General features: G+C 41.6%; 1 protein-coding gene and 1 non-coding gene across 2 annotated transcripts in view; one reads left to right on the plus strand and one right to left on the minus strand.

The window, feature by feature from the left end:
- Nucleotides 1–14,728: 14,728 nt before the first annotated feature.
- LOC145418605 (uncharacterized) overlaps nucleotides 14,729–26,115 on the minus strand; it is a 182,443-nt gene continuing 171,056 nt past the window's right edge. The window contains exons 23-25 of the mRNA XM_080286973.1: nucleotides 25,172–25,313; nucleotides 22,140–22,403; nucleotides 14,729–19,971 (exon numbers count right to left, since the gene is read on the minus strand). Of these exons, the coding sequence (XP_080143099.1) occupies nucleotides 15,517–19,971; nucleotides 22,140–22,403; nucleotides 25,172–25,313 (4,861 nt within the window). The 3' untranslated portion in view covers nucleotides 14,729–15,516. The remainder of the gene's footprint in view (nucleotides 19,972–22,139; nucleotides 22,404–25,171; nucleotides 25,314–26,115) is intronic.
- On the plus strand, nucleotides 24,833–24,952 carry LOC145418653 (5S ribosomal RNA). Its single transcript, XR_013900720.1, has one exon. It is a non-coding gene; the product is annotated as a 5S ribosomal RNA (ribosomal RNA).

Here is a 26,115-nt window from a genome sequence, read left to right on the forward strand (position 1 = left end):
CACTCTTCCCCCAGCTAATTAAAGAACTTCCGGTAACCCACTAATGACCTAATTAAGCATCCAGGTGTTGATGATACCTGGATTTACCTAATTAAGAGAAACCACGTAGAAACACCTGTTATTTTAGGTAACATTTTTTGCACTGTTGTGACAATGGTGTTTATTATTATTATTATTATTGTTACTATTATTAGTATTGTTATTATTATTATTATTATTATTACGAGAGAGAGAGAGAGAGAGAGAGAGAACCAAACAACTATTACCAGTCCTATTCCCAAATTCTCGACAGGTGAGAAAATTCCCTAACACCTTTTCCTAAGCGATTTACCTTGTTTATTACACCTAACCCTCCTCTTCAGTGTTACATAGATCCTTTCAATATCGCTATACTTTTAATAACGTTCTGTACTCAAGAATAGCTGGGGTGAAGTGGGGTAATGGTGGGGTTGGGTGTGGTGAAGTGGGGTAATGGTGGGGTTGGGTGGGGTGCAGTGGGGTAATGGTGGGGTTGGGTGGGGTGCAGTGGGGTAATGGTGGGGTTGAGTGGTGTGGTGGGGTAATGATGGGGTTGGGTGGGGTGAAGTGGGGTAATGGTGGGGTTGGGTGGGGTGCAGTGGGGTAATGGTGGGGCTGGGTGGGGTGAAGTGGGGTAATGGTGGGGTTAGGTGGGGTGTAGTGGGGTAATGGTGGGGTTGGGTGGGGTGCAGTGGGGTAATGGTGGGGTTGGGTGGGATGCAGTGGGGTAATGGTGGGGTGCTGTGGGGTAATGGTGGAGTTGGGTGGGGTGCAGTGGGGTAATGGTGGGGTTGGGTGGGGTACAGTGGGGTAACGGTGGGGTTGGGTGGGGTGCAGTGGGATGCTGTGGGGTAATGGTGGGGTTGGGTGGGGTGAAGTGGGGTAATGGTGGGGTTGGGTGGGGTAAAGTGGGGTAATGGTGGGGTTGGGTGGGGTGCAGTGGGGTAATGGTGGGGTGCAGTGGGGTTGGGTGGGGTAATGGTGGGGTTGGGTGGGGTAATGGTGGGGTTGGGTGGGGTGCAGTGGGGTAATGGTGGGGTTGGGTGGGGTGCAGTGGGGTAATGGTGGGGTTGGGTGGGGTGCAGTGGGGTAATGGTGGGGCTGGGTGTGGTGAAGTGGGGTAATGGTGGGGTTGGGTGGGGTGCAGTGGGGTAATGGTGGGGTTGGGTGGGGTACAGTGGGGTAACGGTGGGGTTGGGTGGGGTGCAGTGGGATGCTGTGGGGTAATGGTGGGGTTGGGTGGGGTGAAGTGGGGTAATGGTGGGGTTGGGTGGGGTGAAGTGGGGTAATGGTGGGGTTGGGTGGGGTGCAGTGGGGTAATGGTGGGGTGCAGTGGTGTGCAGTGGGGTTGGGTGGGGTAATGGTGGGGTGGGGTAATGGTGGGGTTGGGTGGGGTGCAGTGGGGTAATGGTGGGGTTGGGTGGGGTGCAGTGGGGTAATGGTGGGGTTGGGTGGGGTGCAGTGGGGTAATGGTGGGGTTGGGTGGGGTGCAGTGGGGTAATGGTGGGGTTGGGTGGGATAAAACTGACAGGTGAGGTAAGGCAAGAGTATGACGGGGTTGGGTGGGGTGGAGTACACACACACACACACACACACACACACACACACACACACACACACACACACACACAGCACAACAAATCATTTTCCTTTGTGCTGGATGTCAAGGTCGGGCTGCCACTTTTGTAACTCAACATTTCAACAATAAACACAATTTAACTCCAATATACACAAATTCACTCTATTCTTATTCTATATGAACAACTAAATCTATCTATCTATCCACTGCCAGACGCCTAATCCCGTAAGGGGTGACCACAAACAAATCGCCTCCATGTCCCCCCGTCCCCCGCCACTTCGCTGCCCTCCCCCCAACTCACACACCCCTCTCTCACATACCCTATGAAATTCAGAAATTACATTACACTCCTTTCACCTTAACTTGGCCCAGATTTTCGTCCTTTTGCAGCTCATTCCACGCAGCTCAATGACAAAAGATGAAGCTATGACTACATCCTTTCCACAGCACTTCTTCGTGACTAGCACCACTTAACATTAACCTGCTACAACTTGGAATTGAAGACTGAGAGATGGCAACTTAGGTCAAGGGAAAAAAAAAAAAAAAAAATCCTTTCCACAGCACTTCTTCGTGACTAGCACCATTTTCAAACATTAATCTAGTACAACTCAAAAATGAAAAGAGAGAGAGAGAGAGAGAGAGAGAGAGAGAGAGAGAGAGAGAGAGAGAGAGAGAGAGAGAGCAATTTTAAGCCAAGTAAATATCTGATTACAATGAAAAATACAGTACAATAGGCTACCAATTAATTTACCTGCAAAATAGGTACCCAATTAACTTACCTTGCAATCTATGTGTCTTCTGAAACTTGGTCTTGTTGTACGAGTATTTTCCCTCCATGTTGATCGATAGACAGTTCTGAAAAAAAGATATCAAACTTCCTATCAATGCAAGCCAATACATTCACTGTTTCTTTTATTTTTTCTTTCCTCTGCTCATCTGTAATAAATAAATAAACGGATAAATCGCTGGACTAAATGTGTTAAGTCCCAAGAGGCATACTTTGAAGGGGGTGTAATTCCTTCATCAGCTGAATGTTGGATATTTTTCAATCAGACCTAGTTCTTTCATCTTTTATGCAAGAAAGAAGGAACGAAAGGCCAGAACCCCAAATATTATTCCCTCCAAGAAAAAAATAACAACTAGATAATCGAGTTCAAGATCCGTTCAATTCGATTTTTTCTTTTTTAATGAAAGGAAGGAGGAACCCAAGGCCACACGCACGCAAGTCATTCCAAGACAAAAACAAGATAACAGAGCCAAATTCAAGATCTGTTCATTTCGTTTCTTTCTTTCTTTCTTTTTTCTTTTTTCAATGCAAGGAAGACAAAGGCAAGAGGCCACCAAGACTGTTCACTCCAAGACAAAATAAAAACAAGAACACTGAGCCAAATTCAAGATCCGCTCATTTCGAGATGCCTGGACACACTGCGTTTGAAAGACTGGAGGTCATAGCCAGTAAGAAGTACAGACAGGAGACAGTTCCAGAGCTGCCCTGTTGCCTACATGAAGGACTGGGAGTATAAGTCAACTTACCTCCTTCCTTCCTTCCTACACTGGAGGTCATAGACAGAAGGAAATAATGACAGGAGACAGTTCCAGAGATTACCTGTTTTCTGTTTTATGCTTGTTCTCGGATCATTGCTCTCTCTCTCTCTCTCTCTCTCCGTAAGCAAGAATAAAACAGAAAACGCGCCATTGGATTATTAGGTTAAACGCTTTAGGTGAGAAAAAAAAAAAATCCTTTCAACGATACGAGAGAGAGAGAGAGAGAGAGAGAGAGAGAGAGAGAGAGAGAATTTTTCCATCAAAGCCAACCCTTCAGTTCGATTACCTATTTTCTATTTATATATTCTACCTCCCAAAATTATACACACCTCAAGGGGGACTAATAACCAAGGAGATTCTGGATATAACCCCTTCATTACTAAACAAAATCGTTAGGTGGCAAGAACTTACTATACTCTTTCCACTCTAACCTGGCCCAGATCTTCGTCCCTTGGCTGCTTATTTCACATAGCTACTTCCTTTCCGTAGCACTTCTTTGTGACTAGCACCATTTTCTCTTAGTTGTCTCTTTGCGGCTTATTTCACATAGCTCAATGACAGGAAACGACAGTGCTACGACTCTACAGCCTTTCTATAGCACTTCCTCGTGACTAGCATTATTTTTTAGGTGCTAATGGCTTCTTACAATTCAGCATTCAAGATGAAGGGATGGCAATTTTAGGCCAAATAATAATAATAATAAAAGTATATATATTTCTGGAATCTTATGCCATGTCCCTTCTTCTTTTATTAAGGGCTAAGGCGTTGCCCCTGACTTGGTTTGAAGCGTGTTGCACTTTATGACCGGATGCCCTTCCTGATGTCTACCACTGACCCTTGGGTGGACTCGAACCTTCGACCCTTCGGTCAGAACGGAGTGCTCTAAACCACTAAGCCACAGCTGGTACAATAATAAAAATAATAATAATAATAATAATAATAATAATAATAATAATAATAATGCCTGACAGCCCAGAAACCCCACCAAGAGAAAACGAAGCAACTACCTTCTCTGTCAAATAAATGAAACTGAAGGCAAAATACCACGCCCAGCACCAACTGTAGAAATCTGGGAGAAGGTGATGTCTGGAAGTACCCCCCAAAAGAACAAGAGGCAGACATAGACCAGCAGCAGACACACCAGTGGCTGAGGAACACTGGACTGAAAGCAGAGACAGAGGGCCTGACCATAGCTGCACTGGATCAGAATTTCGCCACTGGATCCTAACACTATCACATTATAAGGGCTGTTCGGCCAGATTGCCTAGGGAACAACTGCTACTACCATCACATTATCAGTTAGAAATGATTTTATTTCTATCTACATGGCTAGGGCTTAAAATGACATCTTGTTCATCTAGATTAAATTTAAAAAACAAGAATTTCTGCACAATATACAGGGTCACGTTAGATCACAAGACAGATGGAACACACCCACAGCGAAGGATCTGTGGAGGATACGAAGAAACCACATCATCTCAAACAGTCCACCACATACCTCAAACAGTCCACCACATATCTCGAACAGTCCACCACATCATCTCAAAGAGTCCACCACATATCTCAAACAGTCCACCACATCATCTCAAACAGTCCACCACATATCTCAAACAGTCCACATCATCGTCTCAAACAGCCCACCACATCATCTCAGGCTGCCCAGAACTGGCAAAAACCGAGTACATCCCCTGGTACAACAAGGCAGCTGCATACCTACACTGGAAGACCTTAAGGAATTATAACATCAAGACAGCCGAAAAGTGGTATAAACATCAGCCGCCAACAGTCACCGAGAACAACAATGGCACCATCCTCTGGGACATACCAATCCACACGAACAGGAAGATAAGAAAAAAGGCCAACAAGCCTGACATTATCACCAAGGACAAGAAGGAAAAGAGATGCATGCTACAGACGTGGCAAATCCATCTGAAACATTTTTCTTTCAATAACAGATAAGGAAGGAAGAGAAATGATTACAAAAGAAATAATCCATACACCAGATTACAGGTGTGAAAGTGACAGAGTAGAAGTCCAAGTACAAAGACCTAAAGACTGAAATAGGCTGGATGTGGGGTATGAAGACCAAAACAACACCAGTGGTCATCGAAGCACTACAACTTGTGAAGAAGGGCCTGGAAAAGCACAAAACCACATTCAACACATCATCAACATAGTACAAAAGATAGCCCTGCTTGGAACAACACACGTAATGCGGAAAGTGCTGTCAAGGAAGTGGTGTCTGTCCCTACTGTGCCTCAGGTCCAGTTTGAATCAGGCCCTACAGGAAGTGAAATATGATGCATAAAAGAAAATCAAAAATAATAATAATAATAATAATAATAATAATAATGAGCAATAACCTATCTACCTATCTATCTATTGCCAGACGCATTAATCCCGTAAGGTGTGGGCACAAACAAATCGCCTCCATTTTGCCCTGTCCCCCACCATTTTACTGCCCTGCTCCCAGCTCACCCCCCCTCTCTCATATACTGTACCTCTCCACTCCATCCCTCCATTTCATCCTTGGCCTCCCCCTCCCTCTCCCCTCCTCCACCTCACTCACGTACTCTCCTCGTCAGTCTCTCGCTCTCCATCGTCTCCACATGGCCAAACCACCTCAATGTGTTTCTCCTATTGCTTCCTATCACATCCACATAATATTAATAATAATAATAATATTAATAAGAATAATAATAACAATAACAATATAACACATCAGCATGACTGAAGAGGATATGTACATAAAAAAAGATTCACTATTATTCAACAGCAGCAGGAAATACCATAGTCCCAATCCATGCATAATCACAGCATCCAAAATAGATAATGAGATAGACAGATACATACATACAAACACAGCTACACAGACAAACAGACAGCAAACACAGCTACACAGACAAACAGACAGTCAGGAAGGAAAGAGAGTATCCCAGAACCTTAACCCCTTAGCACACCATGACTCATAAACGGTTTTAGTCTGAAGAGGAACCGATGACGCACTATGATGCACTTGCAGTGACGGTCTGAAGGGATGCTGATTAGACAATTCTGGACAAAAATATTTACCAAAAATTATGTTTTAGCAGGAACTGCATCAGTATTTGGTGTTTCATAGGGAAGTGTGTCTACTTCAAGGCCAACACTCTCTAATTGTTGGCATTCTCTCAGTTTTTTGTTCAGGGAGGGAGGGGGCATGAGCGTGACTTTTGACGAATTACTTGAAAACTATTGGTTGAATCAGAATCCCACCAATACCAAGTGAAAGCTCGTGAAATTCTCCATCTAGACATATGCTTAGCTCTTGCATCATGCAGGCAAAGTTCTGTGCTACAGGGTAGGGCAGTTATTTTCATTGTTGAATAACAGTATTCTCACCTCATTTTGGTACTTTCACATTACTTTTACTCACCAATTTTGTGTGTTTATATTAACTTATCATATAGTATAAACATCAGGGAAGATGATGGTATACAATTTATACCATTACAGCCAATTTCTGGGGCAAATAAAATACGTGGGAATGTTTTCCTTTGAGTGAAGTTAAGCAACGTTGGGTCTGGTTAGTACTTGGATGGGTGACCGCCTGGGAACACCAGATGCTGTTGGCGTAACTCCCTACGTGTCAAGTGGGGTTGGTGGAGGATTAGTGCCCCTCCCTGTAAAACAATTAACTCTAAGCCCTTGACCACCCCGTTTGGGATACATGGCGTCTGGCAATGGATGGATGGATGGATGTTACACACACTTACAGAAAACTTATGGTGCACAAGGGGGTTAATTAGCACTAAATACAGACAGAAAGACGGATGTTGTAAACAGATAGATAGATAGATAGATTGGAGGAAAAGAGAGGGTACCCCACAACCATAATCTGGTTTAAATATAGACAGACAGACAGATGGAGGGATAGATAGATAAGAGGAAAAGAATCCCATAACCTTAATCTGCACTAAATAGATATACAGGAAGGAAACAGATAGATAATTCCGTACAAGTATCTATTTAATTCATCATAATACTATGTTAAATCGCATGATAAATGAGGGGGGAAGAGGTTGAATATTGAGGGGGGGTAATTACCGTAAATATAATTAGTGCTCTGTATCCATCACCCACGTGACCTTTGACCTGTGACCCTGCCGCCACCACCAACACATGCTAACATACATAATGGGTCGCATTTTCATCAGCCTTGCATCCCTAACGCCTTCTCCATTGCAATTTATTCTTGATTTGTACTCCCTGACGTTTGCATCTGAGTGCTAGTTGTTGTTCCTCTTGCTTGTTTTATTAGTTTATTTATTTCATTTTTTTTTTTCACTGGAGAGTTTTGTAACTGGGAGAGGAATAATAATAATAATGATCACTAGTAGTAGTAGTAGTAGTAGTGGTAGTAGTAGCAGATGTGATAGTAGTAGTAAAATAATAATAACAATAATAATAATAATAATAATAATAAAAATAATAATACTCTATAATATTAATAATAATAATAATAATACTCTGCATCAGCAACAAGCAAGAGGAGTCACAGGAGTAAACAAGCCAAATAAACTGCTAAGGAGAAGGAGCTACAACTTCAAGGCCGTCGAGAACACGATTAAAACGTCACTACTGTAATAATATCATCATTATGTATACTGAAATATACAAGCAATATTTACAGTTACGAACATTAATATCGATCCACTCCAAGACGATAAATTAAGGGAGCGTGAATAATGACTAATGAATTCCCAAGATGCGCGCTTCGGAAAACATGCATTTTTCAGAATAATGAGTAAGAGTTTCATAATATTTGTCTTGAATAAGTACAAGTTCCACAATACTTCGTCGCAAATCTAATACGAGTTTCAAAATATTTCGTCTTTGATAAATAAAGGAAGGGTGAAAGGTAACTCCTGAAACCCCATAATGTGCGCTTTGGAAAATATGAATTTTCAGGACACTGTGCAAGAGTTTCATAATACAGGTCCTCCCCTACTTAGGAATGGGTAAAGTTCCAAGAAACTGCTCATCAATTTTTTCCCAAGTCGAAAATGCATTTAAACACCTAACCAACCAAACATCATAGCCTAGCCAAACCTACCAAGCCTTTTAAACATGCTTAGAACACTAACATTAGCCTACAGTTGGGCAAAATCATTAATACAAAGCCTATTTTACAACAATGTGTTGAATATCTCATGTAATGTCAAGTAATTTAATGAATATTTTCCTGAAAGTACAAACTCGTAAGTGCAAAAATTTGCAAGTCAACCGTTCGAAAGTAGGGGAGGACCTGTATTTCATCTTAAATCCAATACGATAAATATAAAGCAGGGTGAACAATAATTTTTGAAACCTCCTGATGTGCTCTCAGAATTTTCAGAATACTGTATACCTTTTTCAAAATTCTTCGTCATAAAAGTGGAGCGATATTCCTGAACATAACTGTATAGTCGGCATCAAAAATCATGTCGTCACCTCCATTATTTTTTCCCTCCATGGATTTTGAAAATAAAGTTGATGTTAATAACTTTTTTGGCTATTAATGTCACTTCTGTGGATTGACATGAAATTTAAAACCCCGTAGAGGGAAAAAATAAATATATATAAACAAAAAAAATGGACAACTAATATTCAAACTCCATGGATAAAGAAAAAAAAAAAGGAAATGACTAATTTTCAAACCCCATGGAGGGAAAAAAATAAGATATAAAAATAAATGAGGTGACATGACTTCTGCACCTGACTGTACCTATAAATGATAATTACAGCACTAAATGAATTACCAAGTATCGCACTACATATGTATATATATACTAGATTAACAAAATGATTGGTCCTGGTATTCTATGATATACAATTACAATACCATGCAAAGGAAGCCCATAGGTTAGGTAAGCAGAAGTGAATTGTTGTGGAATAATAATAATAATAATAATAATAATAATAATAATAAAAGATGAAGCACTAGAACCAGTGAACGGTTGTTGTTGTGACAAAATGATGGGGAAAAAAAAAAAAAAAAAGCATTAGGAACGATGTACTTTCTCTTATTAAAAAAAAAAAAAAAAAAAAAAAGTGAAAAAGGAAGCACTAGAATTGGCAGAATTACAGATTTGACAAAATGTGAAAAAAAAAAAAAAAAGATGATGCACGAGCTTAAAATTATGAAAAACGATGAAGTACAATATAAAAAATTAAGAAACTAATACACAATAATATATGACAAAAATGCAATGATGTGGACAAAAAAAAAAATAGAGAAAATACGATGAAGCACGACGAAAAATGCGAAAACACTAATGCACAATACAAAAAAATGAAGTCAATGCGATGAGGCACAAAATATAAACAAATAACGAAATGATGAAGCGCTATAGTTAAGTTTGTGCAAGAAATGATCCCTATGACACGATAAATTCATAAACTGTAAGTGAGGTAGTCCTACTGACCAAAAAAAAAAAACCTGAACAAACTCCAATTAATGCAAAAAAACACCGCTTTGTACCACTGGCTAGCATTTACCTGTGTGTGTGTGTGTGTTTTGTGGAGATGGCTCAGTATAATCAGTATCTATCTTGCATCACTTATTCCCTATCTAACCTATTTTATTCACTTCCTACTCCCACTACCATACCCACGCCCACACCAGCGCACTGAGCCGTCCCATAAACACACAAGACATCAGTAAGTGAATATCAAGCGCAGCGCTATTTACGAACCTCCCTCTATACAAATCCCTTCAATATGATGACATCTTTATTTATTCTTAACTAATATAAAACTATTTCACTTCCAAATAATCAATAAAGGGTTTTAAGTCATTCCCATCAATCCCTCAAAATAAAGAAATGTTTTTAAATTATTTCTATCAATCTCTAAAAATCAAGAACGGGTTTAATACTATTTCTATCAATCCCTTAAAATCATGAAAGGGTTTTTATTACTTTTTATCAATCCCTCAAAATCAAGAAGTCCTTTGCAAAATATTTAAGAAAAAAAATAGCAGCCGCATAAATGACCTATCAAAGTTATCATCACTGTAAATCAGTTAATAAGGAAAAAGAAAGATAAAGCACTACAGTCCTTTCACCTTAACTTGGCCTGGTGTATCATCTCTCTGTTTATTTCACATACCCTGAGACTAATACTACAACTCTACATCCTTTCCTTACCACTTCTTTGTGACTAGCGCTTTTTCATGCAATAATACTAAGGCTCTCTATCCTATCCACAGCACTTCTTTGTGACTAGCGCTATATTTTCATGCAATAATACTATGGCTCTACATCCTTTCCAGGGCACTTCTTCATGACTAGCGCTATTTTCTAAGTTATTCCCTTCTTACAACCCTAGCATTCAAGACAGAGATGGCAATTTTAGGCCAAGTTAAAGTATAAGTAGTGGTAGTAGTAGTAGTACAATGGTAGCAGTAGTAATCAGCTGTATCCCTAGGTTCAGCTAAATAACTGTGAACTCAGGGTAATGCAGACAGAAACTGCCCATCTTCTGCAGTACACCATCCTCCTTTTGGGGGATGGGGAAGTGCTTGAGGGACACTTTCATAACCAGGCCGTTAAGTCTCCTGTTTATATCAGTGTCACCACACAAACGCGCCTCTCAAGCACCAACGTTACAGTAGAAAGGGATATATATAAACACACACAGGTAAATGCTAGCCAAAAAGTACTTTCCCTTGCCACTCAAAACTAGGTTATGTACTGTACACCTACTTCCATGTACACACCTTTATGTACACACTTTTATGTACACACTCCCCTATGTACACTATCTGACGCCTCGCCCGTCTAGTGGTGTGTCTGGAGGTGATGCTCTAGACAACCCTGACAGAATGGCAGTCAACAACAAATTCCTCCCCAGACCACCAGAGAGATGCTTGTGATGTGAAATTAAATGTGAGGGAAAAATGAAGAAAAATGGCCATAGTTCTGTGATATTAAAGTGAGGAAAAAGGAAGCAAAATGGCCATGCTTTTGTTGTGCTTGGAGATTCTGTGACCACTCTTCCTTCGTGATTTATTTTGGACATCGAAACTGAATTTAAGAAGACTTTAAAAATACAGCACTCCTTATGGAAAAGTAGAGAATGTAAGATGAGAACTATATTTCACAAGGGAGAGAGAGAGAGAGAGAGAAATATCAGACTGGTGACATTAACAATAAGTTAGAGTTAATGATATGCAAACTCAGACAAGTGGCAAAGAATGACTTAGGAGTTACTGATATTAAGAAGACAATATAAAGTTTCAAGCAAATACTAAGATGTAACAGGCAAAATAAATCACTACAGAAAGGGTGTTAAGTAGACCTCCAGGCCAACGCGAATATTGCTCACTGTAAGCTTCGGCATCTTCCTAATCTTTCTCATTCTCAAACATTATCACAAGAAACAGGCAAGAACCTTATAAGATGCCAATAATGTCCTTCAGATTTCATTCAACAGCTCAGTACAGTTCACTATTAGGTATATGCTAGCAAGAAATTCCTTATAATGCTTGTGTGTTAATTTAATGTGTGCAAAATAATCAGTTTGGAAATATAATGAGCAGTGTTATCTATGGCAAACAAGACCTTTTAGCACCTTTTCCTAAGTGATTTATTTTGCACAGTACACCTTTACATTTTCCCTGTATGGTACCTTACTCATACCTCTTAACATGGCATGAACACAAGAAAAATTTTGGGTGTAATATGCTAAAATAATTATGTTTGGAAAAGGTGTTAAGGAAAATAGGCTTTAATGGTGCCAAATGGTGAAAAATACTGTACCGTACATTAAAATCCTGACACTCTTATCAATTTGAATTTCTTATCACTGACTCATTAATTGGTTCACTACGATAACGCCTTTTTTTTATTTTATTCATGCTACCACCAGATTATTATTTTTATTAGGGTATTATTATTATCATTATTATTATTACTACTTAGGAGGAATTTAAAGTAGGGTACTGAAGGCATAGACAAAGGCTATATAAAACCCCTACAGTTCCAGGTCTCCTCTTGAATTGAAACACACACACACACACACACACACACACACACACATACACACATGGAGGTAGCAATAATAAAATAAAAAATGATGCCTAAGTAGTGACTGAGTTTACATGTATGCACTCAGAAAACTTTTTCTGCTGTCTGCTAATTTACATGTATAATAAATTTCTTCTGCTTTCTGCTAATAATCTGGGGAGACGTTTCTGCTTCTTCTGCTTTAACTTTTAATTGACATTAGTTCTCCTAATGCAAGTAAGTTCTGGCAGAATCATTTCAAGAGAAAACGGTCTTAGATTTTAAAATAGGTTGTCCTAGTGTTCTGCATTCTATACACCTAAGCGATCATATTCACATTTTGTTCACAATATACAAGATTCTGTTTGATGTTTTGTGTAAGCCTGAGCTAAATGTCAAGCATCTGTTAGCATCTGGTATAACAAATTAACCCAACAAAAGACATAACCTTAAATTCAAAGGCCTTAGCTACACACTGAACTAAAGACTATAAGTTGGAAGCTATCTTCACTACTAATTACCCTACTAAGTATCCCAAATAATTTATAACATAATAGATGGAAATTATATCCAAAATGACAAATATCCTAATAAACTAAAAAACACATTATACAGTAACTCATGATGACAGGAAGGGAAATCTTTTAACATCTACCACTATTTTTCAGAGTCAGGGTAAACCAGAATAATTTAAAAGCACACTCTTTACACCAAATCCATCGACGAATATCGTACAGCTATATCAGAACTTTGGGAACAAAAGTGGGTATTTGTATTTTTTTTTATCATTAAACAATTATTGCTGATGGCGATTTTGATTAGGCCATTTCTTCTTAAGTTGATAAACGATTATCTGATATTTACCGACTTTTTCACGGGAAGTTTTCATTAGCAGTTGACCTTGAACTAGAAACTGACTTGGGTAATAATCTACATATCTTCGTATCGCACTCACAAGGTACTCCCAACAAGTAAAAATTATAATGCTGAAGTTTTGAATCGGTTCAGTAACAACGGCACTACCAAAATGAACATCATACAGAATAAATTATATCCCCATGTCTATAATAATAGCCCAAAGTACTGTAGCCCACACAGACGCGGTCCTGGTAGTTTCAGCCGTAAGTCATTTAGGCTGTAACATCCAAGCAGCTTAAACAACATATATACTGCCTAAATTGAACACAGTCTAAATAACCAAACTTCAAGAAGACATTGCTGAAGTTTGGTTATGTTGTCAGGCTGGGTTGGGTTAGGTTAGGTTAGGTTAGGTTGGGTTGTGTTGGGTTGGTTGGGTTATGATGTTGGGTTGGGGTGAGGTAGGTTAGGTTAGGTCAGGTTGGGTTGGGCTAGTTACAGCCTACATCACTTAAGGCCGAAACGACCCGGATCCGTTCAAAATCTGTTGATACATAAAAATGAAATGCATTAGACTCCACATTGCAACTCGCATTCCTTTTATTTTCCCTTTGCAAACTTAAGTTAATTCATTTTCATCAATGTTTATTTTCGAAAACATGACCATTCTTATGTCTGTGGAGAATTACCATTAATATATATATATATATATATATATATATATATATATAAGCATTAAACTGTATGGAAACCGATGCTAAGGCGCCGCCGACCTGGTGTATATTTACATTGGGTCTTTAAATGGCCGGCAGTGTGTTTACATCAGTACTTTAAATGGCCAACCTTTTAAATACTACGATACACGTGACCGCTTCCAGAATCCCATTTCGCAAGTTTGGTCGTGATTATGTTACTCAGATGCAAAATATTAAATGGTCACAGGTCAACACAGGGCTATATGTCCCATCCTCCGGCCCAAAAACGTGCTGCACATGACGAACTTTGCAAAATACCAGTCGGCATAGAAAACCATGGTTTAATATTAAAATCGTTAGCCAATGTTTGATAAATGACTCCCAGACTATCCCTGATCTTTTATAGGCAATACAGATGAAGAAATCAGCTTCCAAAATAAATGCACATAGTTATAATAATGGTATGTTCCTCCCAAGGGGAAACGGGGAAACAAGACCCCAAGCCACTAGGATCACACGCTTTTTCCACCGCTATTTTGCACGTAAGTATCCACATCTATATAAATTACTAATCTACAATATTTCATACATTACCTGCTTCATGTCACGGGTCCAGGATAAGCGTGTGGTGAGACAAAACACGAAAAATTAAGGGCAGTGAGGCACGTGCACGGCGGCCACTCGTGGGTTGTTGTTGCCTATCAAGCTCAGGTAAACAAGTTCGTGGCTAAATGCGCAAGGGCACTTTAACTCCTACATTACCGTATTAATCCATAATGTACCTCATTTTCATTGTTAAGACTCCCACAAAGATGCTATTTCTTACAGTTTTACGATATCTTTTGTTACATAATACGAAGTTTCGCACTGATATTACTAGAGTCGCTGATCATTTCCTATCGTAAGCTTGCAAAGCTAATTTTAACACAGTAAAGTTTGAGGTTCCAGCGAAATGGAGATAAATGTGTACTAAAAATAAAAGGAATATGCATATTTATTAAAAATAAAAAATTACAAATAATATGTGTAACAGAAAAGGAAGTTATACCACAGTAAGAGGCTACGTACTGGTGGCTCAATTTGCAAATAAATAGTTCTCAAACACAAAAACAGAAGGAAAACACACTATAAATGCAAGAACTAGATTCATCCTTAAAGCTATTCCTTCAGCATATGATGTAGCCAGTTCCTTTGGGTATATTCTTTTCTGGACTCCTATACAAGTGTGGTGGGGCAAGGCTGGATTTAAATATTTATCTAAATAGCTTGTTATAAGACTGAATAAATGACCAGGCCCGAGAACTACCCAAAACGTTATGATGTGGAAAATACTGCCATAAAGCAAAGCTAAAACTAAATGCAAGAATAATGCTGAGGAATATTGAGTAAAAATAAGTCTTTGTATACAGCAGTTTGACTAACATGGTGCTTGTGGGGGAAACAATAGACTATGTACACCTTAGAATAGTTCTGGAGCCTGGACTATGACGTGGTGTGATGGATACAGACTAAATCCTACCTGGGCCCAGATCTTTTTTTACACATCCTCCTCTGGGCTTGACTTCAGCTGATACTCCTATACAGGCACAGATCCATACTTACATCCGCTTCCTACACACAACATTATTATCGTATGACTATGAGGAGCAGTAAACAGCAGTCAGGTTCATGAGTACATAAATTAAGGATCACAGAGGTCATATGGCCCGATGATGGCCCCTCCTCCATAATAGTAGTTGGGATCTTGAGTTTCCTGGGTCCCTAGGCCTTCATCGGGGGGCAAAGGGTTGGGTCAAGGTCGCCAGGTCGTGACGGATGGATCAGCTGCATTACCATTGTCGTCACGGCCACACGGGGCATTTGATAACACTGACTTGGAGGGTTGGGGAATACGTGTAGCAACAGCGGACTTAACCCTGGGTGCTGCTGGAGGTTGGTAGTTAAAAGGGGGCACGATTGCAGACTGTGGTGGTGACTGAACTCTCCCATCCTCTCCTACCACGATGAATGAACCGAGACGAGACAAACGTTTAGCTCGGGCCTCGGGGTCCTCATCCGTCTGGCCCACGTGAGTTCCAGGAGGGTGGGTGGCAGGTCGCTGGCGCAGATGAACAGTTTCCGTTCGACCTCCAGCATCTATAACCCTACTGCGTGTCGGACTAACCAAACAATGTGGCCGTGAGTCAACTGGGGTAGTAGCCTCTGAAGGTGGCGATGATCGAGTATCCCGGCCTCTGAGCTTAGCAAGCTTTAATCCTAATCTTGTCTTGGTCTTTCCAGCATCACCACCTCCAGTACCTCCTCCAGAAACAGCTAATTTTTCATAAGTAGAACTTCGCACTAAGGGCTGAAGAGAGGATTCCGTGGCAGACGGTGACTTCTTGGATATCCACACTCTTGTATCACTCCTCTCATCCTTGGGTTTGGTCTGTGCACGCTCCACTTTCTTCCACAGGTTTGCAATACGACTGGTTACTTCCTTTTTCACAGTCGTCTTTTTAGTGTCATGCTGCCACTGTGCCACATCAGATGAGGTGGGTGGTCGAACATCTCGTGTTAGACTAGTGGATTTGTGCTGTGGGGGACGGCCTTTGGTAGGACTAAGGTCTTGACTCCCGCTCTTTGGTATTCCTGTGTGACCTGCAGAACCAGGCTGCATAGTTGGACTGGGCTGAACAATGTCACGTCTGAGCCTGGGTTTGACGGTGCCTCGGTTAGTGGTGGCCACAGCCTTCTTTGATTCACCCTGTGCATTTCGTTCTGGACTAGGAGGATTATCACTGTCATCTTTGGTAAAAGTATTTTGTCGCTGCAATGGCCTTGGTGGCTCAGGGCCTGGCCTAGCTAATGACTTAGATCGAGTCGGCCTGGTAACAGTCGCAGTATTTATCGTTTTTGAGCCAGGCCCTAACCGCGGACTGGAACCCGCACTACTACCAGCTGAGGACCCAGTTGCTCTCCCTGTTGGGCTGTCTTCCCCACTACTACCACCTTTCTGCAAATTTGAGTTCTGACGCAGTGCTGATGCTCGTGTTGCCCGGGGTAACTTGGGGGAGGATGGTTTGACTGGAGACGCAGAACTTGGCCTAACAGGAGTTGGTTTGACTGTGGCTGTTTTGACTGCGGTTGCTGTGGCACTGGCAACTGGTTTACTGGGAGCTCCGTATCTCTTGGCACTAGAATACAGTGGCTTTCTTCTCCCCCTGATACCTTTTCCAGATGGTTCTTCTTCTTCTTGAGGTCTTGGTGTCTCTTCCCCTGGTTTGACGATCCTTGGCCGTCGAATTACTGGCTTCTCCTCCACCTCTTCCTCCGCATCAGACTCCTCCTCTTTATCTGGTGGGTCATCATCAAAGTCCTGCAGAAAATTTCTCATCTCAGTATCATCTTCATTGGAAATTAAGCTTAGAGTTTCAATGTCTAGGATATTCTCCTCACTTAAAAGATCTGAAGATTCACTGGTCATTGCCTCTCGTGTTTCATTGAGAGTGCAAATGACAATGTTGGCATCTTGCTGCAGTGCTTCCAGTTGCTCTGCAGTCAAATCTAGCATTTCATTACTATCCTGGAAGTCAACAAGTGCACCATCAGTTCCTTTCTCCTCATCATCAACCACGGGCTCTGGTGTAATATCGGCTAAGGGTACATCAATGGTGCGAGTTTGGTAGCGCTCCCTGTCCTCCTGACGTCTCTGCCTGAATGACTGTCGCCCCTGAAGCTTTGTCTGGGAGTCTGCCTGTGTGTCTGCATCCTCAATCCTCAAAGGTGATGCCTCTTGCATTCCTTCTGGTGTAGCTTGAGAGTCACTGATGGTGTGTGTCTGGAATCGACTTGGCTCTTGCAGACGTCGATTCTTGGGTGATCTCCTGGGGCTGACTTTTTCTTTCACACCATCTTCAGGAGGAACAACCTCACTACCAGTCTCCTGACCAGAGCCTTCTGAAGATATGGTTCTAGTTCTGAAACGCTCAGCATCCTCCTGTCTTCGCTGCTTTGGTGTTCGACCAGTCAGTGGAGAAGCTGGGAGAGCCTCAACCAGAGTAGGATCTGTATCTTGGGAAGGGGTGGCATCAGATGATAATTCTCCGTCTCGAGTAAATGTACGGAATCGATCTTTGGCCAACTGTCTGCGGGTACGTGGTGTGCCTTGTCTGTGTGGGGAAGAATGAGCTGATCCACACAGCGGGGCGAAGCCATCTTGTGGTAGGTCAGGTATATCAGCAGGGAGGTCATCAGCAGCCAGTTCAGTGTCACTAGCAGGACCAACAGTCTCCTCATGTTCTGTAATATCAGTGATTTCCTGATAAGTTGAGGCTTCATCTCCTCCAGTCAAGGTAAGTGTGGAGGCAGCATTAAGAGCCTCTTGCTGGAATACCGCTGCCAGTTGGCGAGCTGGAACAGCAACCTGTGCTGTGTGGTCAGCTGGGGGTGAGGGTGGAGAGTCTCGCTGCTCAGCCACCTCTGATGTTATGGATGCCACGCTTATCATGGAATTTTCCATATCATCATCCAGCATTGATGGAGGAGGAATATTGTCAACATTGGAATGGCACGAGCTTGCCATGCTGGCCATATTCTCTGTGGAGCCATATTCCTGCTCTCCGAGGGCTCGTCTCACCATCTCTGGGACACGGCGTGTGTGACGACACTCTAGACGACGGTTGTTATTTGGTCGTGTGCCACGGTGTTCCTCTGCGCTGTTTGTCAAACTATTGGACATCGAGGCTAGACTTCCCATTGCTGATGGTGGTTTGATATTTTCAATACATGCATCAGAAGCAGCACTGGCAACACTGTGCGACATGTGGGACGTCTCATCGCTGCTCAACTGTTTTGCTTCTACTGCAACAGCACGAGCAACTTTCATGGCCTCTATTGCCAACATCCCAGACTCGGACATTGATGCTGTGACAGAAGTATCAGAGTTACGGCCTTCAGAAGATGATTTTTCTGTGGAATTCCTTGCATCAGCCCAGGAAGGCTTTTCTTCTGGGGATGATCCCACACCTTCTCCTGAGCCTACACTGATGCGTTCCTCTTGCTCTGGTGCGATTTCTGAGTCTTGCTTAAGAGTATCCACAACTGTTGCACCACTGTCTTCACTTGTCATGTCACTCTTGGTGGGGGCAATTTCTGCTGTGGTTGCTGTCTGTTCAGAGTCAACTTCTGTAAGATCTGCTGCACTTTCCTCTTCCTCTTCCTCCTCCTCTTCTCCCTGTTCGTCAATCTGCTTGTATGCTCGTTCACTCTTCTCGCTCTGCTCTGAGTCTGTTCGCAGCTTGCAGCTCTCTGCGTCGGGCGTTGCGATGGCGGCGGCTGCGCTTGTGTCGCCCGGAGCTGCCGCCATCATCCCTGCGTTTTTTGCCTGTCCAGGTGGGTCTTCTCGGCACAGTGTCAACCTTTGCATAGGGACACCTGGAACAAGGCGAGCTGGAGAGCGAGATGAGGGTGCTGGAATGCGAGAGCCACCACGCCGTCTCCTTCGGCCCTCCAAATCACTCTTACTCTTTGGCATTCCCTGACTGATACACTGTTGGAGGAGGGCTTGCTCAGTTGGCGTCGTTTCTTCTCCAAATGATTCCACAGACAGCGAACTTAAAGATGAGTTGCGGGAGAAGCATACTGGTGTGTCTTCAACCACATAATTTTTTATGCCTCCAGGCTGTTGTGCACTGCTTGTTGGGACTGCTGTGTTTTCCTCTTCACCTTCGATGGAACTCAAAGAAGAGTGACGAGAAAATACACCAGGTGTTCCCTCCACAGCAAACTGCCTTGGCACTTCTGTTTCTTCATCCATATCCTGCCCTCTTCCCTGAACACTCCGCACATGTGAGGTTCTAGGGTGTTGTGGTTGTGTCTTTTGTTGAGGAACCTGTGAATGTGTGGATTCCTGAGGCCTTGGGCTTGAGTCTCTGCTTGCTCTGTTTGCCTCATCATCACAGCTTAACGATGACAATGAATCAGCACGAGAGAAGGCAGCCGGTGTTCCCTCTGTGGCCCACATTCGAACCTGGTCACCTGGGGCCTCCTCTAAGGTTGTGGATGGTCGGGGTGAGACTCTAGCCCCACCTACTTTCACAGCTGGTGTAACTCTTGCTACTGGAACAGGGCGGTGATGGGGGGAGTGTCGGGGGGATGCCAGTGGAGGACCAGTGGCAGCAGGGGGAGGACCATGGGAACATAGGTGACCAGACCCATGACGCTTCACCCCAAGTTTTACCTCCTTTACCTTGGCACCAGGACGTGCCTGAAATATAACAAACAAGGTTAAATATCAGAAGAACAAAACATACTGTAAGACTTTTTCTATAAAGGACAAGTGGTATTGTTCCTTACCTTCAGCCAAGTAATCTATCTTTCATCTGGCAAACCACCCACCTTCCAGACTAATGCTTTTTGATCAATTATGAAGAGCAACTTGTACTTGGAGATTTAGCAATATTTACATAATCTGTTTAATAATATATAATACAAGTAGTGTAACCAAAACAGTAACCATTGTACATTTTGCAGATTTTTGTTAAAAAAGTCTTACATTCCTGTAAAATGCACTAGGCTGTTGGGTATCATCTCCACACATCTTCTGGGATAATGGGGTTTCATGGGAAAAGACTGGATGAAGCAAAACTGACTTCTGGAACTTTCTGGTTAAAGACAATTCACCATTTAATGCATGCTTTTTGGACAACTAAACACTTTTGATTTAAACCTTATTAAAAACATGCTTTGAACCAGTCAAGGAGTTGGACCCTCCCTGACATCAATTAAACTGTCTGGCATTAGGACTTAAATTCCCTAAAGTTTCTACTGTGCTGAAAACGGTTGCCTGAAGTAGGATATAATACCCTACACTTCTGCACACTGGTTACATAAACATATCATTATCATCATTATCATCGTCACTATGTACATCATCAACATCCTGACTTCCTTTTTCCCAATTAAGGATAGGGTTAGCAGAGGAAGTAGAAAACATGACAGAGGAAGAACTAACCAAAAACATGCTCACTGAAATGAGTCAGATATTCCTTCATTCACTATGCAAACCTTTGGACTCTTGGCTCTCTTTCACAGGTCTAACCATCAATTCATCATCATCATCATCATCATCTAATCCTGTGTTGCCCCATGAGGAGTGCAGGAGCCAGAGGTTAGGCAAGTTGGTCATGACATTTAAGAGTGACCAGCCTCACTCATTCCTGAGTGATATTACATAAGCAATAAACCCAAACCACCCCTTGGATAAAAACCAACACAGGCTCAATCTGGTTGGAGTGCCTTAATTACGCACTAAACCACCAAGTGCCATAGTTTGGCTATATGGTTTGGCCTTATATTTTACTGATGCACTTAGCTTTACCTACAAAGAGAGTCAGTCCAATGATGATTATCATGGGAGAAAAAAAAAAAGTGCTTAATCCTTATCATATCTTCCTCCACACATAATTCTTCCAACCAACTCAATTCCATCAGTTCTCTACTGAATCCTTGTGAATATCCACACCTCATTTTCTTACACACTCACTTACCATGTCAAACCTGGGACTCCTACTACTACTACTATTACTACTACTACCACCTTATTTAGAGCCAATCTTTCCACATGACCATACCATCTACACACACACTCTTCAACCCTAATGCCAACAGACTAAACTCAATTTTTTGGAGTTCACAGTACCAGTTGTGTGGAAATGTTCTCTATAGCCTGCTGTTCAAATCTTTGGTAGTTTGTATTAATAAAACATAATATACAGCTGTCAAGATTTGATCCCTTCAAAATGGGGATATGTTTTGCAATATTTCAAATGCAGTGCCAGGTGGTTTAGTTTATATGGCTCAAAAGGTTAGAGTCCACGTGGTGATTGGGGTCACTGCTCTTATAATGCCACTCAGGGATTAGTAACTGGTCCCCCTTGCCTTAAATGCTTGGATGGAGTAGCCTATACTGTTTTTACTCTAACTTGGCCTAGATTCTCATAATTTTGCAACGTACTGTACTTCACGTAGCTCAGAGGCAGAAAGACAATATTATGACTCAAATTTTGGCGCCTGGTGGTTTAGTGGGTAATAGTGGTGCTCCAGTCGGATTAAGCCGGTGAAGGTTTATATCCAAGGGATGGTTGGGGTTAATTGCTTACGTAATGCCACTCAGGGATGAGTGAGGCTGGTCACTCTCATCTTAAATGCCAGGACCAACTTGCCTAGCCTCGGGATTCTACGCTCCTCATGGGGCAACGTAGGATTAGATGATGGATGGATGACTCAACATTTCCACTGCACTTTTTCGGAGCTAGCCTCATATTCTAGAGCTAATTTTCACAAGTAACTACAGAATTTGGATGACGGACAGACTGATGGGACGTACCAATGACTTAAAATGAGGGCTATCTATTAACCTCAACAGCACCTCACCTTGGGCATTGCAGACTGTATGCACTGCTCCAAGAGATTGTCATTGTCCGAGGAGTTGTCACCAGAGTCGTTGAGGCTGGGACGTAGTTGCGGTTGAGGCCGACGGGTGGAGGGGTCATCCTTGTCCCTCTCCTCTTCCCCGGGGATGGAGAGCTGGGAGAGGTCGGAGATGGAGGCAGCATGGGAGACAGAGGCGGGGGTGTCTTCAGTGCAGTATGTGCGCAGAGTGTCACTACCACCACCCCATACCCCAACACCGATGCCCTGTCCCAAAGAAGGAATTTTAAGGGTGATGCTGATAAATATTTACACAGTATTGTGGAATTACATGCTAAAACATTTTTACACCACTTTGAAGTTGGGGAATATTTACTTTAAAAATTACAAATCACGGGCAACACCAGTCACGACTAATCTTATATTACATCCACAAAACAGTAAAAAAAAGAAAAAAGTCCTACCACCACTATATATTTAATGGTCTGCCTTTATTGATCTTTTTGTCACATACTTTCATACATCGGCATTTTCTACATTAATATCTGCAAAAGACCATAAACATTATGCACACACAAATCAGTAATGTGCACTATTTTGCTCACTTTTATTAACACTAAAGTGTAAGACATATTTGATCTGACTAAAGGTGGTGGGTGGACACAGTTGGGTGGCTAAAACCTTGAAATATAAAAATCATTCCTAAATGCAGGAAGTAACAATTTCAAATACAATAAATCCATGCAGTAAAATACACCTGAGGACTTTTCTTCCCAAAATTGGATTAAACAATTTAAATGTTTACATTATAATGAAAGGAAGAGAGGGAAGATACTAAAGAAATCTGAAGGAGATGAGACGAGTGGATGTGTGCTGCATGTACATCATGTCGGTGGAAAGACCTGACAAGGGTAATCACAGGTAAAAATTATATTTATAAATTCTTGAAAGGAGGAAAAAAATTAAGGAACGGAAGTGTAATGATTGTAATTACTAAGTGGAAGGTAAAGTAGACAAGGTGATGAAGAAAGAGAAAAAGAATGTGAGAAAACTGGTTCTGAAATTACTCTAATACTCTTTTCACATAAACTCTGCCTAAAATTACCATCTCTCCATCTTAAATGGTGAGCTATAATAAGAGATTAAATCAAAAATATGACAGTAACCATGAAGAATTGTTATGGGAAGGATGCAGAACCATCGTAGTTTTTTTTTTTTTTCCCCCCCTGAGCTTTATGATATATATACACTGGTAAATGGCAAAAATCTGGGCTAAATTAAGGTGAAAATGATAAAGTTAGTATATAATATCCTAGCAAATGAATCTGCATATGCATCCCACATGAGTTATGTGAAAAGACAAAGAAATTCTGGGATAAACTGCATGTTAAATGAGAAAGGTCATAATGCTCAGAGGAGATTAACTGAACAAAAGAATAAACTCCTGGTTATGAAAGGGTACATGGTGGGCTGGGATATGATACCAGGAATGTTAAAGGTCAGAAAATAAATACGGCCACCTGCAACACAAGGGGTGGCGTTCTCGTGCAGTGAGGATGCTTACTAACACCTCTTCCTTATCAGTTCATTTCAAATTCTGCTCTGTTACCATATTCTTGTGAGTTACTATGCAATTTATGTCAACATTAAAAGGGTAAAGAAGCAAAATTGAGGATATTAATGAGTAGTTAGGAAGAGGTGTCAGGGAGCCTCCTTACATAATGAGAATACGGACCAAGGTTATCAAAGGGAGCAAGCAGACTGATTATGTATGAATCAAGTGGTCCTAAAGGTTAAACTGATTATACTTATTTTCTAGCTAGGAAATCCAATGCAAAAGTGGTTGGTGGAGAGTCAAGTACTCCACAATACAGGCTCTTTGTGTGTGATTTGGAATTTAATGATTTGGGGAAAGAAAATGACATACTGCACACCTCAACAAGGAAAGCGTGGAAACTGAGGAATCAAAATGTGTAGGTTTCAAGCTGAAGTGAGCACAGAGGAGGACTGAAACAGTGCAGACAGTGTTAGGGACCAGAGGGATTTACTGTACTAAAATATGGCCAAATTGAAGAGAAAATGTGTGGATTAACAAAAAGATCAACTAGACATAATTTCCTGTGGTGGTATAACGATAGATGAAGCAACTAAACTGACGGCAATAAGGCATACTGTACTTGGCTGATGAACATAGTGCAAAAAAGGAATTATTCTGAGGCAAGACTGCAGAATCTGACTGGGCTGGGGCTAACAAAAGCCCAGGAGTACTTATGAAAAGGCTACTGCTTCTGAATAAACGTGAAACTGAAAAAAAAAAAAAAGTGCTATGCAAAATGAGAATTGGAAAATGCAGCCAGTAGCTGTAGTACAGCCACCAAAACATTAAAATTTCAGGTGTTGCAGGTGTGAAAATGGTGATTAACCTGATCAATACAACTGCTATAAGAGAACACAGTTATGGATCAGTAGCTGAAGAAAACTGTGAATCCATTCATTTCAAGATGCCTGGACACACTGCAATGAAAAGACTGGAGGTCACACACAGAAAGAAATACAGACAAAGGAAGACAGCTCCATATCTGATCTGCTGTATACATGGAGGACTGGGAGTAACAGTTAATTCTTGCATTGGGAAGCTGGATATAAATGGGGTGCGAGTTTGCTGCCAGAAGGGAATTACATGCCTGCTGTAATGAGCCAACGGCCATACCACGTTGAGTACACCGCTTCCCGTCCGATTAGCGAAGTTAAGCAACGTTGGGTCTGGTTAGTACTTGGATGGGTGACCGCCTGGGAACACCCAGATGCTGTTGGCATCCCTACGTGTCAAGTGGGGTTGGTGGAGGATTAGTGCCCCTCCCTGTAAAACAATTAACTCTAAGCCCTTGGCCACCCCGTGTGGGATACATGGCGTCTGGCAATGAATGAATGAATGTAATGGAGGAAGACTGCAATCAAACAGTTCAGAAGAGCACAAAGCCTCCAATGCCACCACTAAAACACTCCAATGATACATGAATGAACGATACACAAACCTGGTGGGCATGTGTGTGGGTGGGTGGTGTGGGCAGTTGGGTGGGCAGTGTTGCGGCTCCCTTGACAACAGGAATGCCAGATCCTCGAGGCCTGCCTCCTCTTGACCCACCTCGGCTCCCGTACTGCTGCTTGTTCCGCCGTCTGCAAAGGTTACATAAATATTCAGATTCACTGATTACATTTTACAGGTAGCCTACAGCAAAACCTCAATTTAGCATACCCCGATAAACTAGATATCGGATTTAACAGATACAACAAAGCTGCCAAATTTCCATCAGCTATACCAAACAATATCCATTACACGGGGCACAATGGGGCGCATTAAATGTGTTTCATGTGCAAGTGCAATGACAAGGATGTGAAATAAACTGCAAAATTATTGGCCATGTTGGTGTAAAATGGGCACAGTTTTCATTTTTAGTTCTAGAGTATGCTGTTCAAGTCATTTATTTTCAAACATGGCTTAAAATTCCACCTCAGAGGGAGACATTGAATATAATGGATTTTCAGCTTTTTTGGATCAGGCTTCTCCTCAATTAGCCAGTTATATGGAGGTTTTACTGTCTTTAGATTTTTGAATTAAGTTACGTTGGTATTTAGACTTCTGAATTAGGTTATAGAGGTATTTGTACTCCTAGATTAGGTTACATAAATATACTTGTGAATCAGATAACACAGGTACAGTGTTTAGATGCTTGGATTAGGTTACATAAATACTTAAACTTGTGAATTGGATGACATAGGTATTTATATGGGTGAATAGAGGTGACTTGTTTGTGGTCACCCCATCTGGGAATAAGGTGACTGGCTACAGAATGATACAGTGAGATAAACAGATAGATATCGATAAAAAAACTGACAGATACAGAGACAGACAGACAGACAGGTGTGTAGAGAAATGGATAGCATTAGGTTACATCATCATCATCATTATGCTATCCTT

Source organism: Coenobita brevimanus, chromosome 115 (assembly GCF_032717465.1).
Source record: "Coenobita brevimanus isolate Jiangsu-jjx chromosome 115, ASM3271746v2, whole genome shotgun sequence".
Lineage (NCBI taxonomy): Eukaryota > Metazoa > Arthropoda > Malacostraca > Decapoda > Coenobitidae > Coenobita > Coenobita brevimanus.